The sequence below is a fragment of the Salvia miltiorrhiza genome, chromosome 1 (assembly GCF_028751815.1).
Source record: "Salvia miltiorrhiza cultivar Shanhuang (shh) chromosome 1, IMPLAD_Smil_shh, whole genome shotgun sequence".
NCBI classification, from domain to species: Eukaryota; Viridiplantae; Streptophyta; class Magnoliopsida; order Lamiales; family Lamiaceae; genus Salvia; species Salvia miltiorrhiza.
The window spans coordinates 75,669,256-75,696,056 of NC_080387.1; the positions used below are offsets into that span (position 1 = coordinate 75,669,256).

The 26,801-nt window shown below is 35.5% G+C and overlaps 1 protein-coding gene across 2 annotated transcripts in view; it reads left to right on the plus strand.

The window, feature by feature from the left end:
• The first annotated feature begins 584 nt into the window (after positions 1 to 584).
• LOC131006261 (laccase-15-like) overlaps positions 585 to 26,801 on the plus strand; it is a 43,728-nt gene continuing 17,511 nt past the window's right edge. Inside the window, exons 1-6 of one of the 2 annotated variants that reach the window (XM_057933444.1) lie at positions 585 to 708; positions 797 to 948; positions 1,234 to 1,478; positions 1,562 to 1,690; positions 1,984 to 2,925; positions 3,015 to 3,481. In XM_057933444.1, the coding sequence (XP_057789427.1) occupies positions 616 to 708; positions 797 to 948; positions 1,234 to 1,478; positions 1,562 to 1,690; positions 1,984 to 2,925; positions 3,015 to 3,172 (1,719 nt within the window). In that variant the 5' untranslated portion in view covers positions 585 to 615 and the 3' untranslated portion in view covers positions 3,173 to 3,481. Of the gene's footprint in view, positions 709 to 796; positions 949 to 1,233; positions 1,479 to 1,561; positions 1,691 to 1,983; positions 2,926 to 3,014; positions 3,482 to 26,801 lie in introns of those variants that run through there. The other variant, XM_057933443.1, reaches the window with a different exon arrangement.

The window sequence follows — 26,801 nt, forward strand, 5'->3', positions numbered from 1 at the left end:
GCTTACATTATATATAAAAAATGTCATCTTTTATAAATACAAGTTTCTTATGCCGTATTCTTTAAATACGTCTAACATTGATGATTTTGTTTGATTTTTTGTGAAAGTCTTATACATTTGACCGATTTGACAGCTATCAATCATAAATGTGTAAGAAAAAATTTGAAAAAGAGAACGATCGGACTGCCCGGGCAGTTAGATGGTCTAGCCATCCATCGGTCAGATGAACTCATGACTGATAGCTGTCAAATCGTAAAATAGTTGAAATTGAACAAAAAATAATTAAAAACTAAAAGAAATTGATCATAAGACACCAAAATTGGGAAAGAAGTAGCGTCCCGACGGGGACGGTTCACATGCTAGAATCACCTCTATACTGCATATATATATATATGGACTCTATTTTAAATATAATAAAAAGTTTTATGTTGGTTATGTTTTGATTGATCGAGTATATATTTATTTTAAAATGTCTGCCACTGTATAGGAAGCGAAAGTCATGCACTGAATTAAATACTGACGTTAGATCAGAAATAAATGAGAGGAGATGTAAGGTAGAATCGACATTATAAATACAGAGAAGAAAAAGGAAATAAATACACACCACTGAAAAAAATGTCTTGTTATAGGAAGCTCAAGGTTTTCATGCTGTGCTACCTTGGTATTATTATGGCTCCAGTTGATGCTTTAGTTCATCATAAGTTTGAAGTATGTTCCCCATGCATGCTAATAATATTAATTGATTTTGTTTTTTTATTTATAGAAAAGGTAGCTAATTCCATGAGTAATTTTGCAGGTGAGAAGATCTTCACACACAAGGCTATGCACCACCAAAAGCATGCTAACAGTAAACGGGCAGTTCCCAGGGCCAACTATATATGCTCGAAGGGGAGAATTGGTAGTAGTCGATGTTATTAATCGTGCCGATGCAAATATTACTATCCATTGGTACGTCAAATTCAAGCATTTCAAACTCATATACTCCCTCCATTTTTTATCCATTGGTACGCCAAAATTTGAGAGTATAATTATGACATTCCTATTTTATCCTTATTTAATACTTGTATGAATATAATAATTAGTTGTATATATGCATTTATTATGATAATTAGTAAAGTTACAAAGTAAATATCTTATTTTATTGGTATGTGTATTTTGACGACTGGGAACACTTAATAAAAAATGGAGGGAGTATCATATATAACCGTACGCATGCATATAAGGTGATTTCAGGCATGGAGTAAAAATGCCGAGATATCCATGGACAGATGGCGTCGACTCTGTCACGCAGTGTCCTATTACTCCCGGCAAAAGCTTTCGACAACGAATTCTGCTCTCCGACGAAGAAGGCACTTTGTTTTGGCACGCCCACATCGATTGGACTCGAGCTACTGTGCATGGCGCCATCATCATTCTACCGCCCAAGACACACACTTATCCTTTCCCTAAGCCTCATGCTGAATTTCCCATCTTACTAGGTATAATTAAAATTCTCGACCAATGTTAATTAATTGTGTTGGAATTCTATATATTCGGAATAATTAATAAATGTTGCATGCAGGAGAGTGGTGGAATGATGATGTGCAACAAGTTTACGAGGATTTTATAGCCCGAGGACAAAGTGCCCAATTGTCTGATGCTTTCCTCATGAATGGTCAACCTGGCGACCAGTATCCATGCTCAAAACAAGGTAAAATTCAAACAAATAGGAGTCAAACAAAAATAAAGAATTTTAAACACTTAATTAACACTAATTAAGTATTCTCTTATTATCTTCTATCTCCTACTTTATCATTTTATTATCTTCTCTTTCTTATTTTATCAATTTATTACATTCCATCTCCTACTTTATCACTTTATTATTACACACTTAAAACACTAATCTACAACTTCTTAAATCTCGTTCCGAAAAGCAAATGTATTGTCTTGACCATGACAGATAAAAGTTTTACTAATTAATTTGGTTTGATGCAATTAATGCAGATACATTGAAGTTGAGTGTGGAGCCGGGCAAGACTTACCTGATCAGAATGATTAACGCAATGATGAACTTCATTATGTACTTGAAAATCAAGGACCACAACGTGACGGTGGTGGGCATGGACGGCGCCTACACGAAGCCGCTGAACACCGATCACATCGCGATCGCCCCCGGCCAGACCATAGATTTCCTTCTGGAAGCCAACCAGCCGCCCAGCCGTTATTACATGGCCGGCAGAATATACTCCGGCCGCGTGGGGACTAATACCACAGGAATCGTGGAGTACGTCGGTAACTACACCTGGCCCCGGCCTTCATCACCGGTGCTTCCATCTTTCCCTGAGTTCGACGATGGGGTGGCCAAGTCCACCCATTTCAGCAACAGGCTCAGAAGCCTCGCCGACGACAACTACCCCATCAAAGTTCCTATGAACATCACCCACAACATGTTCGTCACTCTCTCCATCAATACGTGGCCCTGTCTCACAAATTCTTGCGTGTTCGACTACAGGCTGGTGGGCAGCATGAACAACGTGACCATGTTGTTGCCGAAAACCCAAAATATTCTTGAGGCCTATTACAAAGGGATCAGAGGAGTTTTCACGCCCGATTTCCCAGCGATGACACCAATAATATTCGACTTCACGCAAGGTTATAAGCCGGGGAATTTTGCGCCCGCCCAATCCGGAACGGCTGTGTACATGTTGGACTACAACTCGGAAGTCGAGATGGTGCTTCAAGGCACCAACTATGGGACTGGCGATGGAATCGATCATCCCATGCATTTACATGGACACAGCTTCTACGTTGTCGGATCTGGATACGGGAACTTCCACCCGAACACGGATCCGCCAAACTTTAATCTCATTGACCCGCCGTTGGTGAACACGGTTGCCGTTCCAAGAAGTGGATGGAGCGCTATCAGATTTAAGGCTAACAATCCAGGTTCAATCTCCTTTTCCTTCATAAATTGTTAAGCAAAAGTCTCATAGCTTATTAAGTAATTAAAGTTGCATTAATATTATGGCGCGCAGGAGTGTGGTTCATGCACTGTCATTTCGAGCGTCATCACAGTTGGGGAATGAAGATGGCGTTCATCGTCAAGGACGGGGAAGCCCCCAATGAGAAGATGTTGCCTCCGCCCCCAGATATGCCCCGCTGTGAAGCGCCCCCTGCAGCCTCAACAATTTAGGATTAATTAATTATATCAATCCGCACGTGGTGTAAAATAATTGAGTCTTACCTACACAAGGCTCACCATGATTCATAAGAAAACCAGCATGGGTTTCTTTTATTTAAACTAGTGTTATTTCTTCTAGTCCTTCCTTCTGTACACCATCAATGTTTCTTTAATTTTGTCATTTTAGTATGTTCCCTTTCATTTTTAAACATTACCCCATAACACAATTTACTATAGTGGGACTCATACTTCAGTCATGCACCACACAATATGTGATTTTTTATATAAAAAATTGGATAATTCATATGTATTTTATGCAAAATGCCTATTTCTTTTTCTCTTTCCTTTTTTCACATCATGATGGGAGTATTATCGTAAAAATGCATATACCGTTATTTATTTTATTCATTTTCATTCAATAACATTCATTTTGTGTTTAGTTGTATGTATTTTTTTTATTTAATACTCTCATCATCCACAAAAATAGTTCATTTTTGTCATTTTGAAATGTCCACAAAAATTAATGTCTTTTTATTTTTGAAAAATATTGATTACATAGTGCCTGATGAGCCTTATTTTTCACTCACAATATAATTAATTATCATTATAAATATTACTCCCTCCGTCCCGGCTTTTGGTATCCAGTTGAGAACGACACGGGTTTGAATAAAGTGATTGATGTGTTGTGAGTGAAATAGGGGTCCCATATTTTATGTGAGAGTTAAAATAATTAAAGCGGAGTAAGGGCCCCACCTACTTTTACCAAAAATAGAAATGGATACTAAAATGTGGGACGGCCAAAAAAGGAAAGTTGGATACTAAAAGCCGGGACGGAGGGAGTATTTTTTAAGTGAGACATTTAATTTTTTCCATTCATAATACAATAAAATTTTTATTAGAACCTGTGTCGTTTCTTACTAGAACTATTTTTTATGGACGTAAAGAGTACTCCCTCCGTCCTACGAATCTCGACACGTTTTCCTTTTTGGGCCGTTCCACGAATCTTGACACGTTTCCTTTTTTGGTAATAATTATTACATTCTCTCTCCTACTTTATCACCTTTATTATATTCTATCTCTCCTACTTTATCACTTTTATTACCTTCTCTCTCCTACTTTACAATTTTATACTTTATTAATTACACACTTAAAACACTAATCTACAACTCCTTAATTCTCGTGCCGAACCCAAACGTGTCAAGACTCGCGGGACGGAGGGAGTATTAAATTAAAAAAAATACATGTATACACTTCTTACCATTAAAAAAATCCTTTAAAACCTTAAAAAATATAGATAACCTCAACTCACGGTCAACGAATAAGTTTAGATACTAGTATATTCTATTGAAAGCTTCACTGCTATATGCTAGTATATAGGTTTGAGCTAAGCTATAAACCCCTCTTAAAATATAAAATAAAAACTAACGAAAATGTCTTAATTTTATGTAAAACACGTCCGCATTCACTGTATAAGTGTTTGAATTTCAAAAATTAAAATTTTCACTTTCTATGAGATTCGATCGTAAATTTTATGTAAAACACGTCCGGTATGATCCATGTCGTTGCTTAATTTAACAATAGTGACGTGTATATATACATCTCAATTGATTGTTTATAAAATTATGATGAAAGTAGTAGAATTAAAAGAGAGAGATGAAAAAAGTGGTATGTTGAGGTCTTTATCAGTCCTTGAATTTGTAAGGATTTGTTATACATACCTAGATATGCAAATAATTTGGCATTTAATGACCATTTATGTATAAGTTGTTGTCACACATACACTACAAGAGGAAGGCAGATGATTTATATTATTTATGTATTTTAATTTTTGTATTATATTTTACTTCAATAAAATTTATATAATTACATGAATAAAGTAATTTTTTTAAGTAATAAAATATAATTATGATTAACGATTTAAGATTCAAATGCACATATTATTGAAAAGCAAATTTGTACAACACGCAACTAAAATTGAAAATATAAATAAAAATACACATAACACATTAATTTAAAATATCAAACAAAAATACGCATAAAACTTAATTATGACATAAAATAGGAACGAATAGTGAATTATTTTAAACCATATGCATGGCTGAAATTTTAACTGCTGCAAACGACTATATGTAAAAAAAAAAAAAACAACAAAAAAAAAAAACAAAATGAAACAAGTGTTCCGCCATAGGCAAATGGGATCCTCTATCCCGAAATATAATGTGTACCACTCTTATTATGTTATAAATTTTTAATTATTTTTTATTCCGTTTTAATTTATTATGTTTCTATATAATATAGATATAATTAACAAGGGTTCACTCATCCATTTAGGGTCTATAATTATTTTTTTATATTTATTTAAATTAATAATAGATTATTTGGGTTCATTAATTCATATAATTTTTTAAATTTTAAATTTTCAATTATAAATATTAATTAGAGTTTATAATATAATAAAATAATATAATAAGAGAAAGTGAGAGTGGACACCAATCGACAATTAACGACCCCAAGCTCCGCTGGCAGATGGCCAAGCACGTGACCACCCATCGGAAAAAAAATATGAGTTTTGATATAATTAACCCTTTATTAAAAGTGTTAATTGAATCTTGTAAATTGAGATAATTATTTGTTGATATTTCAAACAGTATAATGTTTTTCTTCATGTGGATTATTACTAATTTTTATCACAACAATAATTACTTTGAATTATCTGGCCCAAACCCGCAACTCGCGCCCAGGAGAATAATTATCCTGACCTGACCTGACCCGACCCGTCTCACATATACATGCAATCTAATAGGAGAATTTATATTTTTTGTTATTTTAATCGGTCCTCCAATTTTATATCATTTTTATTTTTAGTAAAATTGTTTTACATAATTTTATAAAATATGAAACTCTTATTTCACTTTAATCTATAATTTATAATCTATAATCTATATAATATATTAAAAGGACAACTTTCGATTTGAATGACAATTTTGTAAATTAGAGAAAAATTAAAGTCATAAGTTATGCAAAACTCAAATTAATACATTAACAAAATCAACCGTCAATATCATGTATTAATTATGTAAAAAAAAAAAAGTTGCTCATTAATAGCCCACATAACTAACATTATTTTTTCTAGGAATCACCACTAATACTTCATTACATACTTCCATGTAAATATATTTAAAAGGTCAAAATTGTGAAATGGAAAATGGGTAAATTTTTGATAGATTTATCAGGTGGTTTGAAATATTAAAAAAAAATACATGAGTACTTCCTATTGAAATTTAAAATTTAATAACCCACACAAGTCCAAGTGACGCACACCATCTATTCGTCAAAATGCAGCACAGACCCACACAAGTGCAAGTGACGCCGGAAGAGAGGCCCAACCCCACAACCCCACATGAATCGAAGTCAGCACTAACCATCTGACCGGGTCATCCAGAATAAAAGCAATATGATCACCAACTGTTTGATTAAAGTATTTGTCTTATTTAAATTAGACTTGGGCTCGATGCTACCGATCACAAGAAGAGAGAAGAAAATGCAGTATTCCTTAATAATTCGTTTAGATTCATCCGTGAGCCCACGGACATTCCAAACGAGCACATTCATCAGATTATACATTATGTTTTTAAATGATTTTTATAAAAAAATAATTAATTAAAAAATAGTAAAATTGTTTTTTTTTTTTAATTATTATTTAAAGAGCTGTGCATTGCACGCGCTCTTCAAAACTGCAGTCCGTGCGGAGAAGAGAAGCTGGCGCGGTATTGCGGGGGGCACGTACGCACGCGCCAGGCCCGGGCTAGCGTCCGCGCCCCCCAGTGTGGGTGCTCTAATTTGTGATTAATTTCAGGCATGGAGTAAAAATGCCGAGATATCCAAGGACAGATGGCGCGAGCCATGTGACGCAGTGTCCGATTAGTCCCGGCAAGAGGTTTAGACAACGAATTCTGCTCTCCAACGAAGAAGGCACTTTATTTTGGCACGCCCACAGCGATTGGTCTCGAGCTACTGTGTATATATGGAGCCATCATCATTCTACCGCCCAAGACACACAAATCCTAAAAATTGTCACATCAGTGATGGGCACGTCATGCTTGCCCACGGTGGATAAATGATCTATTCGGGATAAATTCCTCTAGTATTGCGTATTGGTTCAGACAATTGATCGAACACCTACGGTTCACTTTCTCCCTTCGCAGTTGGTTCAAAAAAATTGGGCCGCTTTTTTGTAGCTTAGCTCATCTAAAAAATGTATTTTATGTATAAATATTTTGGGCCGGGCCGGGCTGGCCCAAAAAACCAGACCAAGTTCTACATCTCATCTTACATTTAATTTGTCTAGCCCAATAGTATATCTAAAAGTAAATAAGAAATAAAATTCTTGTGGCCCGTTTATTTCGCAGGAATTATGATTTGAGAAAGTAACGTGATTCCTAATTGTTAAATTTACGTGTTTGATTTAATTATAAGAAAATAAGGAAAATAGTTTGATTTCTATAATAAGGGAAAATTAAGTTAGAATTTGGGATATATAAATTCCATATTCATCTCCAACTTTGCATGTGGCTGCCCATATATAAAATATCACTGATATATAGTATCATGTGCATGTGTTAGTCAGGGCCGGCCCTGACATTTCGGGGGCCCTAGGCGAAAACGAAAAAAGGGGCCCTTATTAAAATGAAAATTTGAGATTTTTTTTTATATATGTTTTTTTCTTATTTTATAAACAAACATTATTAAATAAAGAGATTTAAAGGCCGCTCCATAAGGGACCTGAACCCAAGACCTTTGGCTTTAGACATTAACCCTTTACCGCTTGACCAACACATGCAACTAAAATTTGAGATTTTTGTCATCGAATAGAGTAGCATGTGATTGTCTCTCATGATTGTGTGACTACATAACTTTATTATTAATTATTAAGTACAATAAACTAAATAACAATAATGAAATAATTTTGATCTTCTAGCTTTTGAAAAGCAAAATCATCAATAACATTTTTAAGATCAAGTTTACCATCCCTAAATAATGTGTTTTCAATATCTCATTTTCAATGCACAAAATTGTTAGCACATTTAATATATCTTTCTTCAGACATAGTAATCGGCAAATGTGAATTTATCAATTTTAATTTACAAAAAATATTTCTATTCACACTACAATAACTGGTATACTTAACAATATCCTACATGCATTTGAAACATTAAATTAACAATATGATGTTTTGACAAACTCAAAAACTTCTACAATTAACTTTATTTTCTTATGATAAGTATAACACATTTGTATCACTTATAATTTTAAAATAAATCTTTAATATCAATATCAAATAATATTTATTTAATAAATTTAAAATTAATAAATTTAAAATTAATAAATAATACTAACTTATAATTTTTTTTAAGAAAAATACTACTACTAGAACTAATTTTAAATTTGGGGGCCCCTCAAATTTGGGGCCCTAGGCCTTTGCCCCATTTGAATTGAAGAAGGGCCGGCCCTGGTGTTAGTCGAGCGGTATAGACGTTAATGCCTAAGGACAAAGGTCTTAGATTCGAGTTCACCATGATGCGACGTTTAAATTTATTTATTTAATACTGTTATTCTGTCGAAAAAAATGATAGTACATGGTATCACTACAAGTCATTTTAAGACCAAAATGCTATGCAGAAGCCTTAAAGCATCTATAAATTACATAGTCTTACATACACAAACATAGAAACCAAATATCAATACTAACAGTGTGCGTGTATTGACCTAATGGTAGAAGATTAAAACTCAAGAGCTGAGGTCTTGGATTCAAATTTTTCGTCGCGCGATCTTTAAATTTCTTTATCAAAAAAAATATATCAATACCAACACTATTGTCAAAATCCAAAGATCGAAGATATACAATAATCAAGTTCGAGTTAAATAATTATAAGATGGACGATATACAATAATGATCATGATTCTCAAAATCCTAGATTAATTATATACACGTTTGGTAGATTTAGGAGGTGTATTTATGTTTGAAGCACATAGATAGCAAATATTTGGTTGTTTATAAATTGTAGTATGTATTTATTAATTAATAAGGTTACATAATTAGAACATATAAAATAAAATAAATTGTAAGAATAATAAAGTGGAAAAATAAAGTTTTTTTTTTCTTTATTTGAGTGAAAAAAGAGTTGAAAATTTTTAGAAAACGATGAGAGAATGTAATGTAGGTAAAATATAAAATACAATGCAAATCTTAAGTTCATGTGGCAAATAAAATACAATGTATATGAATCCGAGGTACGAAGCTATGAGAGCCCATCTGCACATGTATACACCCTCATATCTAAACTCTAGCTAGCTCGTTTCTCGGTGGCGACATCCGGTTCAGAAGGAGTAGCATAGCAGGCGAGCTCCGTTCCGGCTGACGAGCTCTGTTGTGAATCCAAAATCTGGCGATTTCGCCGTTGAACAGAGACGGAGACAGGGGGTGGCTGGTAGTGGCCACCGCCCCCCTCAAAATTTTAAAATTTTCTATGTATATATATATGCATAAATATATAAATGTTTATTTAAATATTGTTCGCTAATATTTTCACCACGCCGCAAGTATACGGGTAGTTGTAATATATGGAAGCAAGGTCGTATCCCACAAGGATTAGTAGTTCAATCTAGTGATTATCCTAAGTCATTATGCTATAGCTATTTAGACTAAACGATGGAGTGATTGGTTTGATTATCTACTAATTACTTAACAAGTGCAAAGACAAATAAAACCAAATAAGCAAGTGGATTAATAAGATGATTAAGGTGATTTAGGGATTAGGCAACGATGGATTAGCAATGGACTTCAATTAGCTCAATATTAGTCTTGATATTCCTATTTATCTAGAGTGATCTCCCCACTAGTTCTAGCCCCCTCCCGGACGACTAAAACTGTAGATTACGGGTCATAGTTGCCGTCCCCGGTCAACTTCTAACCTATAACTCCCAAGAGCACAAATGATCGGTAAACTCTCACCCAACTCTCAACCTCCCGGTTTATTGAGTCAATATGTTTCAAGCTCCTAATCTATTATGATTATCCTCTCCCGATTCAAATCACAAATTAGAAATGCATAGAAAGTGGCCAACAATCCATACAAGAATTAAAGCTAGGGCTTGAAAAGATAATAACAAGGAAATAATCAATACATATATTAAGCATAAAAATCAATCTATCACATCATCCATGAGCCTAATCCCCAAACCAATGGGGGATTTTATCCAAACATGTTCACAAACAACAAACCTAAATCAAAGAAATACATAAATGAAAGAGAGAGTAAGAAGTGACAAATCCTATTAATGAGCTTTCTCCAATCTTCTCTCCTCTTCAATGCATTCAATCTTGGTAAAAAGATGTGGTAATGGAGGCTAGGGTTTGGTGTGGAGGAATTGGGGAAGATGGAAATGGGTGAGTATGAGGTTGGGGAAGATGAATAATGTGAGGAAAAGGGGGAGAAAGGGGTTTAAGGGCTGAAAAAACGCGACTCCGCTCTTTTCCCGCGGTCATGGCCCGCGCCCGTGGTGCTCAAACGTGGGCAAAACTCAGGGAACCCGCGGTCCCGCCCCGCGGCCGCGGGTGGTGACCGCGGTACACCCCTGGAATTGGGAACAGCTGACCCGCGGTCCCACCCCGCGGCCGCGGGTGGTGACCGCGGGGTACTGGGCGTTTTGCACAGTCCACTCGTTTTGCTCCGTTCTCCCTCGTCCGGACTCGGATTTGGTCGCCGTTTGCGCTCACGGATTCCTCTCGAGACGTACTTCAATCTCATATCTTCAAAATGCTCCAATTAATCCTTTATTTTTCCTGAAATTACTCCAAAACTACACCAAGATATCAAATCTTCATAAAACTAAATATTCGGGCACAAACAAGCATTCACAAGCAAAACATGAAGGGAAATGACAACAAAATATGTGGAATTGAGGTATGAAAACCATGTTTGTCAACCCCCCAAACTTAAAGTGTTGTTTGTCCCCAAACGACGAAGAGAAGAGAAATAAAAGTAAACAAACATGTGAGCATGAATTGGTGTCATTTCAAGGGCTTCAAATTTTACAAAAAATCTTTCAAAAGTGCATCACAAGTATAAATGCATTCCAAGAAGTCACAAGTGATAATGAGTTCAATATTATAACCTCCAAGCTTGAATCCTAACAAAGTGGATGTTTCAATGACGCACTCAACTCTCAAGTGTTTAGAATGGACGTGTTTGCACTCAAATTGAAACAAGTATGCAATCTACCATAAGCTTGCCATTTATCCTAACTCTCTATACTTCAATGTGTTACAAATAAAGATCAAAAAGGGCTTCTATTTAGGTTGCAATGAGAGCTCTTTGGTGAGGTGAGGTGTTTATAGGCAAAGTGACTCATATCCCATACAATTCCCAAATTGAATATGTCATATTCACCATTGTTCTTTTCTAATCAATCAACCAATATCCCCACTTTTCTTCCTTTTCACCCTATGAATACTTATCAAGACCATGATTCAAAAGGCAAATCACTCCCCTTTGTACTATTTTATTCACATGTCTCTTCATTTTTCTTTCTTTTTCTTTTTGAGCTAATAGGAGACTAGTGATTTTCACTCAATCGAAGTTTGACAAGCAATTTCAATCATTTTCCAACCATTTTCATCAAAGCAACCACTAACACTCTAAGTTCTACCCCTTTATCATTGGTTCATTAAAAGAAAGGCTACAAGGCACGAAAGGGGTAAACTAGGATCAAATGAGAATTTGGACACAATTTGAGTTAAGTGGCTAACAAAGATGGCCTTAAATCACTTCAATATTAACAACACATCTACTTTTATTTTCAAGAAAGGACTCATGGCAAGTTCTAGAGATCAACACACATGCTCAAATGATTTACACTCAAGAACAAAATGAGATTGTAAATGTATGACAATCAAAGGCTCAATTCTTACAAGCTCATTTTCAAGTTCTTGGAGGCAAAACATTTAACTCACTTGTCACAAGTTCAAACTTTTCATGCATAATCCACAAGTGATACACACAATTTTTCCAAAAACAAAATTCATATCATAAGCCCAACACACATTTCATCCAACTCATGTTTTTCAACAATCAAGCTCAAACTCAAGAGACATGGAAAAGCTCAAGAAAATAGACAAAATCTCATTATTCAAAAACTAAACTAACTAAATAAATAAACAACGGAATAAATGAGATAAGTAACCCATCTTCACCCTCCCCCCAAACTTATTTCACACAAAGGAGAAATAAGTCTGGATGAAGGAGAAAATGGTCACTTGTCTCGTACTCACAAGCGAGGTGGAGGCTTAGGCGGTGGCCATTTCTCATCAAATTTGCAAGCTCCATCCGCCGCGATCCAAAAATATGGTGGCTTTGCAATTCTTGAGACATCCCGGGCGTCATGGTAATCTCGTTCACCATCTAGAGTATCACCACACTCAAACAATTCCTTATTAGGCAAATCAAAATAAAAATCAAAAGATGAACATAAATAAAAGTGAAAGAAGCAAGCCTTCGTAGAATCGCCCGGGTCGAGGTAAGGATCGACAAAATTTATGACTTTGCATTCTTTGAAGCTTGTGCAGTCTTCATCTTTTTGGAATTGTAGAGGTTGCATTGGAAAAGTTGGGCTCTCGACTTCAAGGGATTTGGAGAATTGATCCTCATCTTCTTCAACTTCTTGAGGCTCTTCACTTAGCATTGGCATTGGTTCCTCATACAAGGTTCCATTTTGTAGGCTAATGGCCATGCACACATCATCAATTCGCTTTTGATTTTCCATAGTGGTAGCCAAAGACTTTCTTTGCTCTTCTAGCATAACATCCGAGTTTGCTATACTTTTTTCTATCCAAGCTTGTGTAGCTATGAAGCATTGTAGAAGATCGTCTCTAACATTCGGTTTCTCCTCTTGATAGTACCGATTTCCCCCTTGAAAGCTTTCTTTAGTGAAATAAGAATTTTCATAATTCCAACTATTGAAATGGTCCTCATACTCCAATGGTGATTGCCACTCCATGGCATTGCACCCCATGTCATAATACTCGCCATAAGAAGGTGTTGGTTGGAAGGCTTCTTGGATGAATGGTTGCCTACAATTTCTTTTTGCTTCTAAAACTCGCAACTTAAGTTGCATCATCGCCAATTGTAGTTCGAGTTGCTCAACCAACTCATTCCTTCCATCATCCATTTAATATTTTTGGTGTTGTGTAATAATTTTCTTTTTCATCACCCTACCAACCAACAAAAACAACGAGTCAAAACAAACATCTTAAGATAGAAAACAAAAATAAATCAAGTAAAATGTCTAAAGTAGTTAAACACAATGATTCAAAATATCACAAGTAATCAAACTAAACTAATCCCCGGCAACGGCGCCAAAAACTTGTTCGCTAATATTTTCACCACGCCGCAAGTATACGGGTAGTTGTAATATATGGAAGCAAGGTCGTATCCCACAAGGATTAGTAGTTCAATCTAGTGATTATCCTAAGTCATTATGCTATAGCTATTTAGACTAAACGATGGAGTGATTGGTTTGATTATCTACTAATTACTTAACAAGTGCAAAGACAAATAAAACCAAATAAGCAAGTGGATTAATAAGATGATTAAGGTGATTTAGGGATTAGGCAACGATGGATTAGCAATGGACTTCAATTAGCTCAATATTAGTCTTGATATTCCTATTTATCTAGAGTGATCTCCCCACTAGTTCTAGCCCCCTCCCGGACGACTAAAACTGTAGATTACGGGTCATAGTTGCCGTCCCCGGTCAACTTCTAACCTATAACTCCCAAGAGCACAAATGATCGGTAAACTCTCACCCAACTCTCAACCTCCCGGTTTATTGAGTCAATATGTTTCAAGCTCCTAATCTATTATGATTATCCTCTCCCGATTCAAATCACAAATTAGAAATGCATAGAAAGTGGCCAACAATCCATACAAGAATTAAAGCTAGGGCTTGAAAAGATAATAACAAGGAAATAATCAATACATATATTAAGCATAAAAATCAATCTATCACATCATCCATGAGCCTAATCCCCAAACCAATGGGGGATTTTATCCAAACATGTTCACAAACAACAAACCTAAATCAAAGAAATACATAAATGAAAGAGAGAGTAAGAAGTGACAAATCCTATTAATGAGCTTTCTCCAATCTTCTCTCCTCTTCAATGCATTCAATCTTGGTAAAAAGATGTGGTAATGGAGGCTAGGGTTTGGTGTGGAGGAATTGGGGAAGATGGAAATGGGTGAGTATGAGGTTGGGGAAGATGAATAATGTGAGGAAAAGGGGGAGAAAGGGGTTTAAGGGCTGAAAAAACGCGACTCCGCTCTTTTCCCGCGGTCATGGCCCGCGCCCGTGGTGCTCAAACGTGGGCAAAACTCAGGGAACCCGCGGTCCCGCCCCGCGGCCGCGGGTGGTGACCGCGGTACACCCCTGGAATTGGGAACAGCTGACCCGCGGTCCCACCCCGCGGCCGCGGGTGGTGACCGCGGGGTACTGGGCGTTTTGCACAGTCCACTCGTTTTGCTCCGTTCTCCCTCGTCCGGACTCGGATTTGGTCGCCGTTTGCGCTCACGGATTCCTCTCGAGACGTACTTCAATCTCATATCTTCAAAATGCTCCAATTAATCCTTTATTTTTCCTGAAATTACTCCAAAACTACACCAAGATATCAAATCTTCATAAAACTAAATATTCGGGCACAAACAAGCATTCACAAGCAAAACATGAAGGGAAATGACAACAAAATATGTGGAATTGAGGTATGAAAACCATGTTTGTCAACCCCCCAAACTTAAAGTGTTGTTTGTCCCCAAACGACGAAGAGAAGAGAAATAAAAGTAAACAAACATGTGAGCATGAATTGGTGTCATTTCAAGGGCTTCAAATTTTACAAAAAATCTTTCAAAAGTGCATCACAAGTATAAATGCATTCCAAGAAGTCACAAGTGATAATGAGTTCAATATTATAACCTCCAAGCTTGAATCCTAACAAAGTGGATGTTTCAATGACGCACTCAACTCTCAAGTGTTTAGAATGGACGTGTTTGCACTCAAATTGAAACAAGTATGCAATCTACCATAAGCTTGCCATTTATCCTAACTCTCTATACTTCAATGTGTTACAAATAAAGATCAAAAAGGGCTTCTATTTAGGTTGCAATGAGAGCTCTTTGGTGAGGTGAGGTGTTTATAGGCAAAGTGACTCATATCCCATACAATTCCCAAATTGAATATGTCATATTCACCATTGTTCTTTTCTAATCAATCAACCAATATCCCCACTTTTCTTCCTTTTCACCCTATGAATACTTATCAAGACCATGATTCAAAAGGCAAATCACTCCCCTTTGTACTATTTTATTCACATGTCTCTTCATTTTTCTTTCTTTTTCTTTTTGAGCTAATAGGAGACTAGTGATTTTCACTCAATCGAAGTTTGACAAGCAATTTCAATCATTTTCCAACCATTTTCATCAAAGCAACCACTAACACTCTAAGTTCTACCCCTTTATCATTGGTTCATTAAAAGAAAGGCTACAAGGCACGAAAGGGGTAAACTAGGATCAAATGAGAATTTGGACACAATTTGAGTTAAGTGGCTAACAAAGATGGCCTTAAATCACTTCAATATTAACAACACATCTACTTTTATTTTCAAGAAAGGACTCATGGCAAGTTCTAGAGATCAACACACATGCTCAAATGATTTACACTCAAGAACAAAATGAGATTGTAAATGTATGACAATCAAAGGCTCAATTCTTACAAGCTCATTTTCAAGTTCTTGGAGGCAAAACATTTAACTCACTTGTCACAAGTTCAAACTTTTCATGCATAATCCACAAGTGATACACACAATTTTTCCAAAAACAAAATTCATATCATAAGCCCAACACACATTTCATCCAACTCATGTTTTTCAACAATCAAGCTCAAACTCAAGAGACATGGAAAAGCTCAAGAAAATAGACAAAATCTCATTATTCAAAAACTAAACTAACTAAATAAATAAACAACGGAATAAATGAGATAAGTAACCCATCTTCACCCTCCCCCCAAACTTATTTCACACAAAGGAGAAATAAGTCTGGATGAAGGAGAAAATGGTCACTTGTCTCGTACTCACAAGCGAGGTGGAGGCTTAGGCGGTGGCCATTTCTCATCAAATTTGCAAGCTCCATCCGCCGCGATCCAAAAATATGGTGGCTTTGCAATTCTTGAGACATCCCGGGCGTCATGGTAATCTCGTTCACCATCTAGAGTATCACCACACTCAAACAATTCCTTATTAGGCAAATCAAAATAAAAATCAAAAGATGAACATAAATAAAAGTGAAAGAAGCAAGCCTTCGTAGAATCGCCCGGGTCGAGGTAAGGATCGACAAAATTTATGACTTTGCATTCTTTGAAGCTTGTGCAGTCTTCATCTTTTTGGAATTGTAGAGGTTGCATTGGAAAAGTTGGGCTCTCGACTTCAAGGGATTTGGAGAATTGATCCTCATCTTCTTCAACTTCTTGAGGCTCTTCACTTAGCATTGGCATTGGTTCCTCATACAAGGTTCCATTTTGTAGGCTAATGGCCATGCACACATCATCAATTCGCTTTTGATTTTCCATAGTGGTAGCCAAAGACTTTCTTTGCTCTTCTAGCATAACATCCGAGTTTGCTATACTTTTTTCTATCCAAGCTTGTGTAGCTATGAAGCATTGTAGAAGATCGTCTCTAACATTCGGTTTCTCCTCTTGATAGTACCGATTTCCCCCTTGAAAGCTTTCTTTAGTGAAATAAGAATTTTCATAATTCCAACTATTGAAATGGTCCTCATACTCCAATGGTGATTGCCACTCCATGGCATTGCACCCCATGTCATAATACTCGCCATAAGAAGGTGTTGGTTGGAAGGCTTCTTGGATGAATGGTTGCCTACAATTTCTTTTTGCTTCTAAAACTCGCAACTTAAGTTGCATCATCGCCAATTGTAGTTCGAGTTGCTCAACCAACTCATTCCTTCCATCATCCATTTAATATTTTTGGTGTTGTGTAATAATTTTCTTTTTCATCACCCTACCAACCAACAAAAACAACGAGTCAAAACAAACATCTTAAGATAGAAAACAAAAATAAATCAAGTAAAATGTCTAAAGTAGTTAAACACAATGATTCAAAATATCACAAGTAATCAAACTAAACTAATCCCCGGCAACGGCGCCAAAAACTTGTTCGCTAATATTTTCACCACGCCGCAAGTATACGGGTAGTTGTAATATATGGAAGCAAGGTCGTATCCCACAAGGATTAGTAGTTCAATCTAGTGATTATCCTAAGTCATTATGCTATAGCTATTTAGACTAAACGATGGAGTGATTGGTTTGATTATCTACTAATTACTTAACAAGTGCAAAGACAAATAAAACCAAATAAGCAAGTGGATTAATAAGATGATTAAGGTGATTTAGGGATTAGGCAACGATGGATTAGCAATGGACTTCAATTAGCTCAATATTAGTCTTGATATTCCTATTTATCTAGAGTGATCTCCCCACTAGTTCTAGCCCCCTCCCGGACGACTAAAACTGTAGATTACGGGTCATAGTTGCCGTCCCCGGTCAACTTCTAACCTATAACTCCCAAGAGCACAAATGATCGGTAAACTCTCACCCAACTCTCAACCTCCCGGTTTATTGAGTCAATATGTTTCAAGCTCCTAATCTATTATGATTATCCTCTCCCGATTCAAATCACAAATTAGAAATGCATAGAAAGTGGCCAACAATCCATACAAGAATTAAAGCTAGGGCTTGAAAAGATAATAACAAGGAAATAATCAATACATATATTAAGCATAAAAATCAATCTATCACATCATCCATGAGCCTAATCCCCAAACCAATGGGGGATTTTATCCAAACATGTTCACAAACAACAAACCTAAATCAAAGAAATACATAAATGAAAGAGAGAGTAAGAAGTGACAAATCCTATTAATGAGCTTTCTCCAATCTTCTCTCCTCTTCAATGCATTCAATCTTGGTAAAAAGATGTGGTAATGGAGGCTAGGGTTTGGTGTGGAGGAATTGGGGAAGATGGAAATGGGTGAGTATGAGGTTGGGGAAGATGAATAATGTGAGGAAAAGGGGGAGAAAGGGGTTTAAGGGCTGAAAAAACGCGACTCCGCTCTTTTCCCGCGGTCATGGCCCGCGCCCGTGGTGCTCAAACGTGGGCAAAACTCAGGGAACCCGCGGTCCCGCCCCGCGGCCGCGGGTGGTGACCGCGGTACACCCCTGGAATTGGGAACAGCTGACCCGCGGTCCCACCCCGCGGCCGCGGGTGGTGACCGCGGGGTACTGGGCGTTTTGCACAGTCCGCTCGTTTTGCTCCGTTCTCCCTCGTCCGGACTCGGATTTGGTCGCCGTTTGCGCTCACGGATTCCTCTCGAGACGTACTTCAATCTCATATCTTCAAAATGCTCCAATTAATCCTTTATTTTTCCTGAAATTACTCCAAAACTACACCAAGATATCAAATCTTCATAAAACTAAATATTCGGGCACAAACAAGCATTCACAAGCAAAACATGAAGGGAAATGACAACAAAATATGTGGAATTGAGGTATGAAAACCATGTTTGTCAAATATATATGTGTATACAATTTTTTTAGTGGTCCATTTTATGATCGAGCCCAATATAATTTCTACTTAAAATCCAATTTAATAAGTTGAACTAAACAAAATTCATTTAATAAAATATAGTGAAACTTGGTTATACAAAAATTGATTTGCTTGTTTTATTCACTCATATATACTTAACTTAAGGATAATCGTGTTATTTAAAACTATATAATCTATGAAAATATTTTTCATTATTATTATTACTATTATTATTATACTTGTCTTTTAATAGAAAATGTATGAAATGCCCAAAAAAAATTTGTTTGTTATTTAGATTATGCTTGTCTTTTAATAAAAAAATGCCTGAAATATACGAAATGTTCAAAAAAAAATTGTAATGTATTGAAACTAATTTGTAATATATTGAAACTATATAATCTATGAAAATGTTGTTTGTTATTATTATTATTATTATTATGCTCGTATTTTAATAAAAAAAATGCCTTAAATATACGAAGCCCAAAAAAAAATTTCTCGGGGGCTACTGCCCCCGAACCCCCGTAGTAAATTCAGCCCCCCCTGAACTTAATTCCTGGCTCCGTCCCTGCCGTTGAAAGCTTGACGGGGGAGGGGCAGACGAGATCTGGGGATGGGGGAGGGGCACACGGGGTTGGGGGAGGAGGAGGGGGCGGCAGGCGGCGCCGACGGTTTGGGAGGGAGGGGAAGTTAGGGTTTGGGAGTGGGGGAGATTGGGGAAGATGATGATGTGGATGTTTTTTTTATTATTTTTTTTCCACATGTCCTAAATGTGTCACCGTGTCAATTTCGGCTGCCGCCATGTCATTTACAGCGCCGGTGTAAGAAAAAAATCGGTCACCGGATAAAAACGAAACAAAAATGAAAGGTTATGTATTTAAAGGCATATTTTTTAAAATAGGAGTAAAAACCAATTTCGTGTAAACGTTATGGATTTAAAGGTAATTACCCTTATTTTTTTTTGTTAGATATGTAAATCTATTTTTTATCGAGATAAAATAAATAATAAAATTTATTTATTTAGATTATGTGTGAAGTTAATATTATATATATATATATTATATATATATATATTAAGATTAATGAATTTTCATATGGAATGTAATAGTTAATTAATTAATAAATAATGGAGAATATATATATGATAATTAATTAATAAATAATAAAAAATATATATGATAAATCATTATAAATGCATGAAATTTGAGGGATTTTGAAATGATGGAATTTGAGAATGTGACATTATAGATTATGATAGTAGATCATTTTCCTATATAAGATACTAGCGTCTAACCTGTCGAAATTTGATGAGAATTATTTTATGAAAAGCAAATATAGCATCTTGGCCGGGACGGAGGGAGTATTATATAATAAAATAAAATACAAATATAAATCTTTTTTTAGATATGAAAATTGATTAAAAAATTATAAAAAAATAAGAATGAATGAAAATTGAGAAAAAATTAAAATAGAGTGATTATACGGCGCCACGTAGGATAGAATTTATTTTGCTATTATATATATATATATTGGGCATAGGCACGTATTTTATTTATTTATAACATTTAGTTGAAGAATATCTTTTTTAAAAATGAATTGACATTTGAATTGATTGTTTTTTGTGGATTAATTTATTGGTATACTTTATTTAAGTTTTAGTGACACTTGGAACAATCTCAATTAAGTGGGTATAAGGATTTCTATTTTGGATGTCATCATTTTATTAAGTCAAATTTTTTGAGTGAAAAGAAGAAGGATTGTGAGGCATGATGAGTTATTGTTGGTCATTGAGTTTATATATATATATATATATATATATATATATATATATATATAATTGGTATGAGGTTAAGAGGGAATTCAGGCGTTTGAAAACAGATGAATGGACTCTCGAAGTGCTAATGTGTTTTAATTTGGCTGAAAAAATAGAAGGCCGTGAGTTATATAATGGTTCCGATAATCAAATGGATATGTAGGATTTATAATTAATTGAATATGTTGGATTTATCTAATAGTTTTATATTATAAGATTATTTAATAGTACAGACTTTATCTAATAGTTTTATACGATTATTTAATAGTATAGAATTTATCTATAAATTTATACGTTTATTTAATAGTACAGACTTTATCTAATAGTTTTATACGATTATTTAAAAGTACAGACTTTATCTAATAGTTTTATACGATTATTTAATAGTATAGAATTTATCTATAAATTTATATGATTATTTCATAGTTTTTAAATGTAAAAATTGATTAGAAATGTATAAATAAATAAGAATGAATGAGAATTGAGGAAAATTAGAATGAAGTGATTATACGATGACACGTACTAATGTAGTTATATAATGATTCTGATAATCAAATGGATATGTAGGATTTATAATTAAATGGATATGTTGGATTTATCTATTAGTTTTATACGATTATTTAATAGTACAGACTTTATCTAATAGTTTTATACGATTATTTAATTGTATAGAATTTATCTATAAATTTATATGATTGTTTAATAATTTTTAAATGTAAAAATTGATTAGAAATGTATAAATAAATAAGAATGAATGAGAATTGAGGAAAAATTAGAATGGAGTGATTATACGATGCCACGTAGGATAAAATTTATCTTGCTATAATATACAGAAAGAATGGGGGTTGATTCTAATCTTTTGATTTATTTATTTCAACGTCGCAATAAATGTGAATTTCTGACATCCGAGAAGTTGGGGTTCTGCATTTACATGCTTATTGAAGGTTAGGTATAGCTACTAACTACAATCAATGAGTTGAGTATATTAGGTGTAGCTACTACACGCTCAGATGTTGCAAATGAGAAAAACATTCCTTATTGAAATTGTTATACAGAAATCCATTATCTGTCTCCTAGGGCACGAATGCAGACGCACCCAAACAACACACATATCAACTACAGCCATCCTATATTCAAAATAAATCTTATCCTACGTGGCATCGTATATTTTTCTCAATTCTTCTCATTCATTCTTATTTATTTATACATTTGTAATCAATTTTTACATTATAACAAAATAAATCATATCGTACGTGGCATCGTATAATCACCCCATTCTGATTTTCCTCAATTTTCATTCATTCTTTTTTTTTTAATAAATTTTTAATCAATTTCCATATCTAAAAAAAGATTTATCTTTGTACCGTGCCAGCTTCTCTTCTCCGCACCAAGTGCGGACGGCATTTTTGAAGGGCGCGTGCAATGCACAGCCCTTTAAATAATTAAAAAAAAAACAATTTTACTATTTTTTAATTAATTATTTTTTTATAAAAATCATTTAAAAACATAATGTATAATCTGATGAATGTTGCAAATGCTTTTGATATGTTTTTTTAAATCTTAGTAGGACACTCGTCCATCTAGATTAGACTTAAGCTAAATTATTATTGGGAACAATAGGGCCGGATGGCCCTATTGGAGATACAAACTCAAATTTTGTCCATAAAATGAAAAACTACAATATTTAGCCATCTTTTATGCACTATACCTAATCTACCCTTTTAACCCATCGATCCAGCCCAACTTTCTTTTTACCCATCGAACCCAGATCCAATCGCAGTGGCATCGACGGTCGCTCGCCCAAGCAATCACACTGGCGCTCCTCGATTTGCTCCGTCGCAGCTTCGTGGATGCGGACGGAGGGCTCTCGCATCGAGCAGCTGCTGGCGCGGCGGAGAAAGAGAGCGGCGCCGTGGAGGTCGAGGAAGTGGGAGCCATTGTTGGGGCTCTGGTCGCCAAGCAAAGGCATAGTGTCGACGGCGGATGCCGCCGTGGGCAACGACGGGCTGTCGTTGTTCGACGACATCGATTCGATCGGGGGAATTTCGAGTTTCTGGTTTTTTCTAATTTTTGGTATGTCAGTGATGATTGTTGTTGTTGTTGTTTCTGTATGTGCTGCACGTATGGCACTTATAGCACTATTAGTGCCATAAGTGCCAAAAGGACCATTTTAAACACTTCTCCCTAGGGTTTAGATATTCCATTTAGGGTTTAGATTATCCATTTAGCCTTTAGATGATGCTGTTGTTTTTGTATTTATATTGTTCGTATGAGCACTTATGGCACTATTAGTGCCATAAGTGCCAGAAGGACCATTTACTTGGTTAATTTTTTTTATTTCCCTTGGCACTTATATGTCACTAATAGTGCCATAAGTGCCAACAAGACCATTTTACTTAGTTTTATTTTGGATTTTCGTTGGCACTTATGGCACTAATAGTGCCAAAAGTGCCAACGAAATTCAAAATAAAAGAAAGTAAAATCTTGGCACTTATGGCACTAATAGTGCCATAAGTACCTAACCCGACTCGTCACGTGACCCGCGTGCCTGATCCTACCCGGTCCGCCTCATTAAGGGTAATTTCGTCCGAAATCGTAAAATATGGCCAAAATTTAAGTACAGGGAAATGTTAGTTGTATTGCACCAAATGTTATTTAGAGATTAATGAGGATGGGGTTTTGGGGTTATATTTTAATATTTTAAAAATATTTTTCTATAAAAATAAAATTTATTATAATACTATGAATTATATTTAATTTTTATTTCAAAAAATTAATTTTTTTAAAAAGTACTCCCTCCATCCCACTATTCATGGCACGTAATGGCTCGTTTCTATTTTGAAAAAAAAAATAAGGTGTCAATTAAGGTGTTTATTACCCTCTTAATTACCTAAACTAATTTAGCCCTAAAGTAATTCATTTTTACTCCTTCAAACAGATCGGCCGCTTCATCTCTCTCGCCTCTTCTCCACAATCTCCCTCCCAATCCTGCCCACATTCGCCTCCACCGGCTGATCGCACACGAGGCTCAGTAGCGCGGCGACGTCGCCGAGGAGATTATCCGACTTGGAAACGATGTCGGAGCAACGGGAGAAGAGGGCAGGGAAGTCGGAATCGCGGGAGCAGCGACGCAGAATCTTCCGTCAATCTGCCTCCTCTCCACCGTAGCACCGCCTCCGCCATTTCGCCGTTCCGCTTTCTCCGCCTCCACTGTAGCCTTCTTTCGCCGTCAATCCCCTCCATCGCCTCCATCAGTGCGGCGCCAGATCTGTACGCCATCCACAGACCCGTCGGACATCCACCCTATATATCCGAGTAAAACTCTAGTAGCGGCTCGATGCCAGTCCATCCTGCTGTCATTGTTGAGATTGTTTTTGGGAGATTAATAGGATTTGCTATAGATGTTGATGATTTTTTTTTCATTAGTTGCAGTGACAGGAGGTTCATAGGATTTTCAATATCTAGGTTTTGTTGTTGAGTTTGTTTCAATAGCTAGACAGATCATTGTGTTTCGATTTTTTGTTTTTGGTTTTGCATAAGTTTTCAATGAACAATTGGTGATGAACAAATTGTTAAACACACTATTAATCCCTTAATTTTCTTCTCCTTAATCTTCGTGTAGAAAAGCAACGTGCCATAAATAGCGGGACAGAGGGAGTATATATCATGACTTTGAATTTATCAACCTATTATTAGCTAATAATTAAAAGTGAAATTAAATGATAAAAAATAAGTATATACCCTAAATTGATGGAATAAACCCTAGTTAATAATCACAAAATTAAAATAAAGCATACAAAGTTAAAATTGAAGAAAAAATATATAAGAAAATAAACAAAATTAAATATAAAACATAAAGTGGTACATCAAGTTGGGGATCTATTTTCTCTATTTCTACGCATTTCTCTTGTTTTCCTATGGGTAGTACTAGGGCTGTAAACGAGCTGAGCCGAGCCGAATACTAGCAGGCTCGAGCTCGGCTCGTTTAAATATTCGGGTGTTCGAGCTCGGCTCGAGCTCGACTCGAGCTTTTATCTTGTTGATCGAACTCGGTTCGTCACCCATTTACCGAGCTCAGTTCGGATGATGCTCGATAATGTCGAACTTAAGTTGATGGTTTTGCTTGGTTTTTTGTGAAAGTCTTACACATTTGACCGATTTGACAGCTATCAATCATAAATGTGTAAGAAAAATTTGAAAAAGAGAACGATCTGACTACCCGGGTGGCTAGATGATCTATCCATCCACCGGTCAGATGAACTCTTGACCGATAGCTGTCAAATCGTAAAATAGTTGAAATTGAACAAAAAATAATTAAAAACTAAAAGAAATTGATCATAAGACACCAAAATTGGGAAAGAAGTATACTGTATAATATGGATGGTCCCAAGTATACTGCATATATATATATATATATATATATATATATATATATATATATATGGACTATTTTAAGAGCTATACAATTTGTAAAATAGATAATAATTAATATTCAACTATTTTAAATATAATAAAAAGTTTTATGTTGGTTATGTTTTGATTGATCGATCGAGTATATATTTATTTTAAAATGTATTAGGTATTCTGCCATATTTTATTCATTGGTATTTATTATTGTGACAGTGACAAGCCATATGTTAATTAAAATCGAATTTATTATTAAGATAGAGATAAGACATCTTAAAATCAAGAAAAACTAATTATAATGTGAATGAAACGTGTTTTACTTAGAAAAACTAATTAATGAATAAAGATTTAATTGTAAAAAAAAGTACTCAATCCATTTACAAAAACTTGTGACATTGAATGACACGTGTTTTAATAAAATGTGAATAAAATTAGTAAATGAGTAAGATTCCAGTTTAAATGTGAGTAGAATCGTGTGAAACATTTATAAATAGAAGCGACAATTTTTTCGTAGATTGAGTGAGGAGGGAGTAACTTTTATAATTACAACTAGAAGAGTCTTGTAATGAGCTGTCTAGCTCTTCTGCATGCACTTGATCAAATTTTTAACCATCTCTTTTCTTGTAGTTGGATCAAGTATTTCCAAATTACTAATTATCAAGTCCGATATACTCCATTCGTCCCAGTTTTTAGTATCCAATTTTTCTTTTTTGGTCGTCCCACATTTTGGTATCTATTTAATAAAAGTAGGTAGGGCCCTTACTCCACTTTAATTATTTTAACTCTCACATAAAATGTGGGACACTTATTCCACTCACAACACATCAATCACTTTATTAAAACCCGTGCCGTTCTCAACTGGATACCAAAAGCCGGGACGGAGGGAGAGTAATATAGAAAGCGAAAGTCATGCACGTGAAAGAATTAAATACTCACGTACGTTAATTCAGAAATAAATGAGAGGAGATGTAAGGTAGAATCAACATTATAAACGCGGAGAAGAAAAAGGAAATAAATACACACCACTGAAAAAAATGTTTTTTCATTAGGAAGCTTAAGGTTTTCATCCTGTGCTACCTTGGTATCATTACGGCTCCATCATCATGATTTTGTTTTTTATTTATAGAAAAGGTACCTAATTGGAAGTGTAAGTTTGCAGGTGAGAAGATCTTCACACACCAGACTATGCACCACCAAAAGCATGCTAACAGTAAACGGGCAATTCCCAGGGCCAACCAGGGACGGAGCCAGGGGGGCTGGGGGGGGCTTAGAGCCCCCCCAAATTTTAATTTTTTTTAATAATTATATATATATATATATATATATATATATATATATATATATATATATATATATATAAAACGAAAACTAAAAACGGGGCAGCGTCACAGACTCACAAACCCTGGCCGCGAGAACCCACCCAGCCTGAACCCACCTTGCGCCGCCACCACCTGCCGCTCGCGCCACCGCCGTCGCACCACCGGTTCACCACGGCACCACCACTGTGCTGAATCTGCTGATTCCACCTTCCATTTTAGAGATCAAGAGGTAGTTTGTTGAAATTAGCATATGCGAATTTTATTTGTGAATTGTGAGATGAAACCCATACAGCTATTCCACGGTTTCCACCTTCCATTTTAGAGATGGGAGTCAATTTTATGAATTGTGATAAACTGATAATGACATTCCACCTTGAAAATTGCTATTCCACCTTGGAC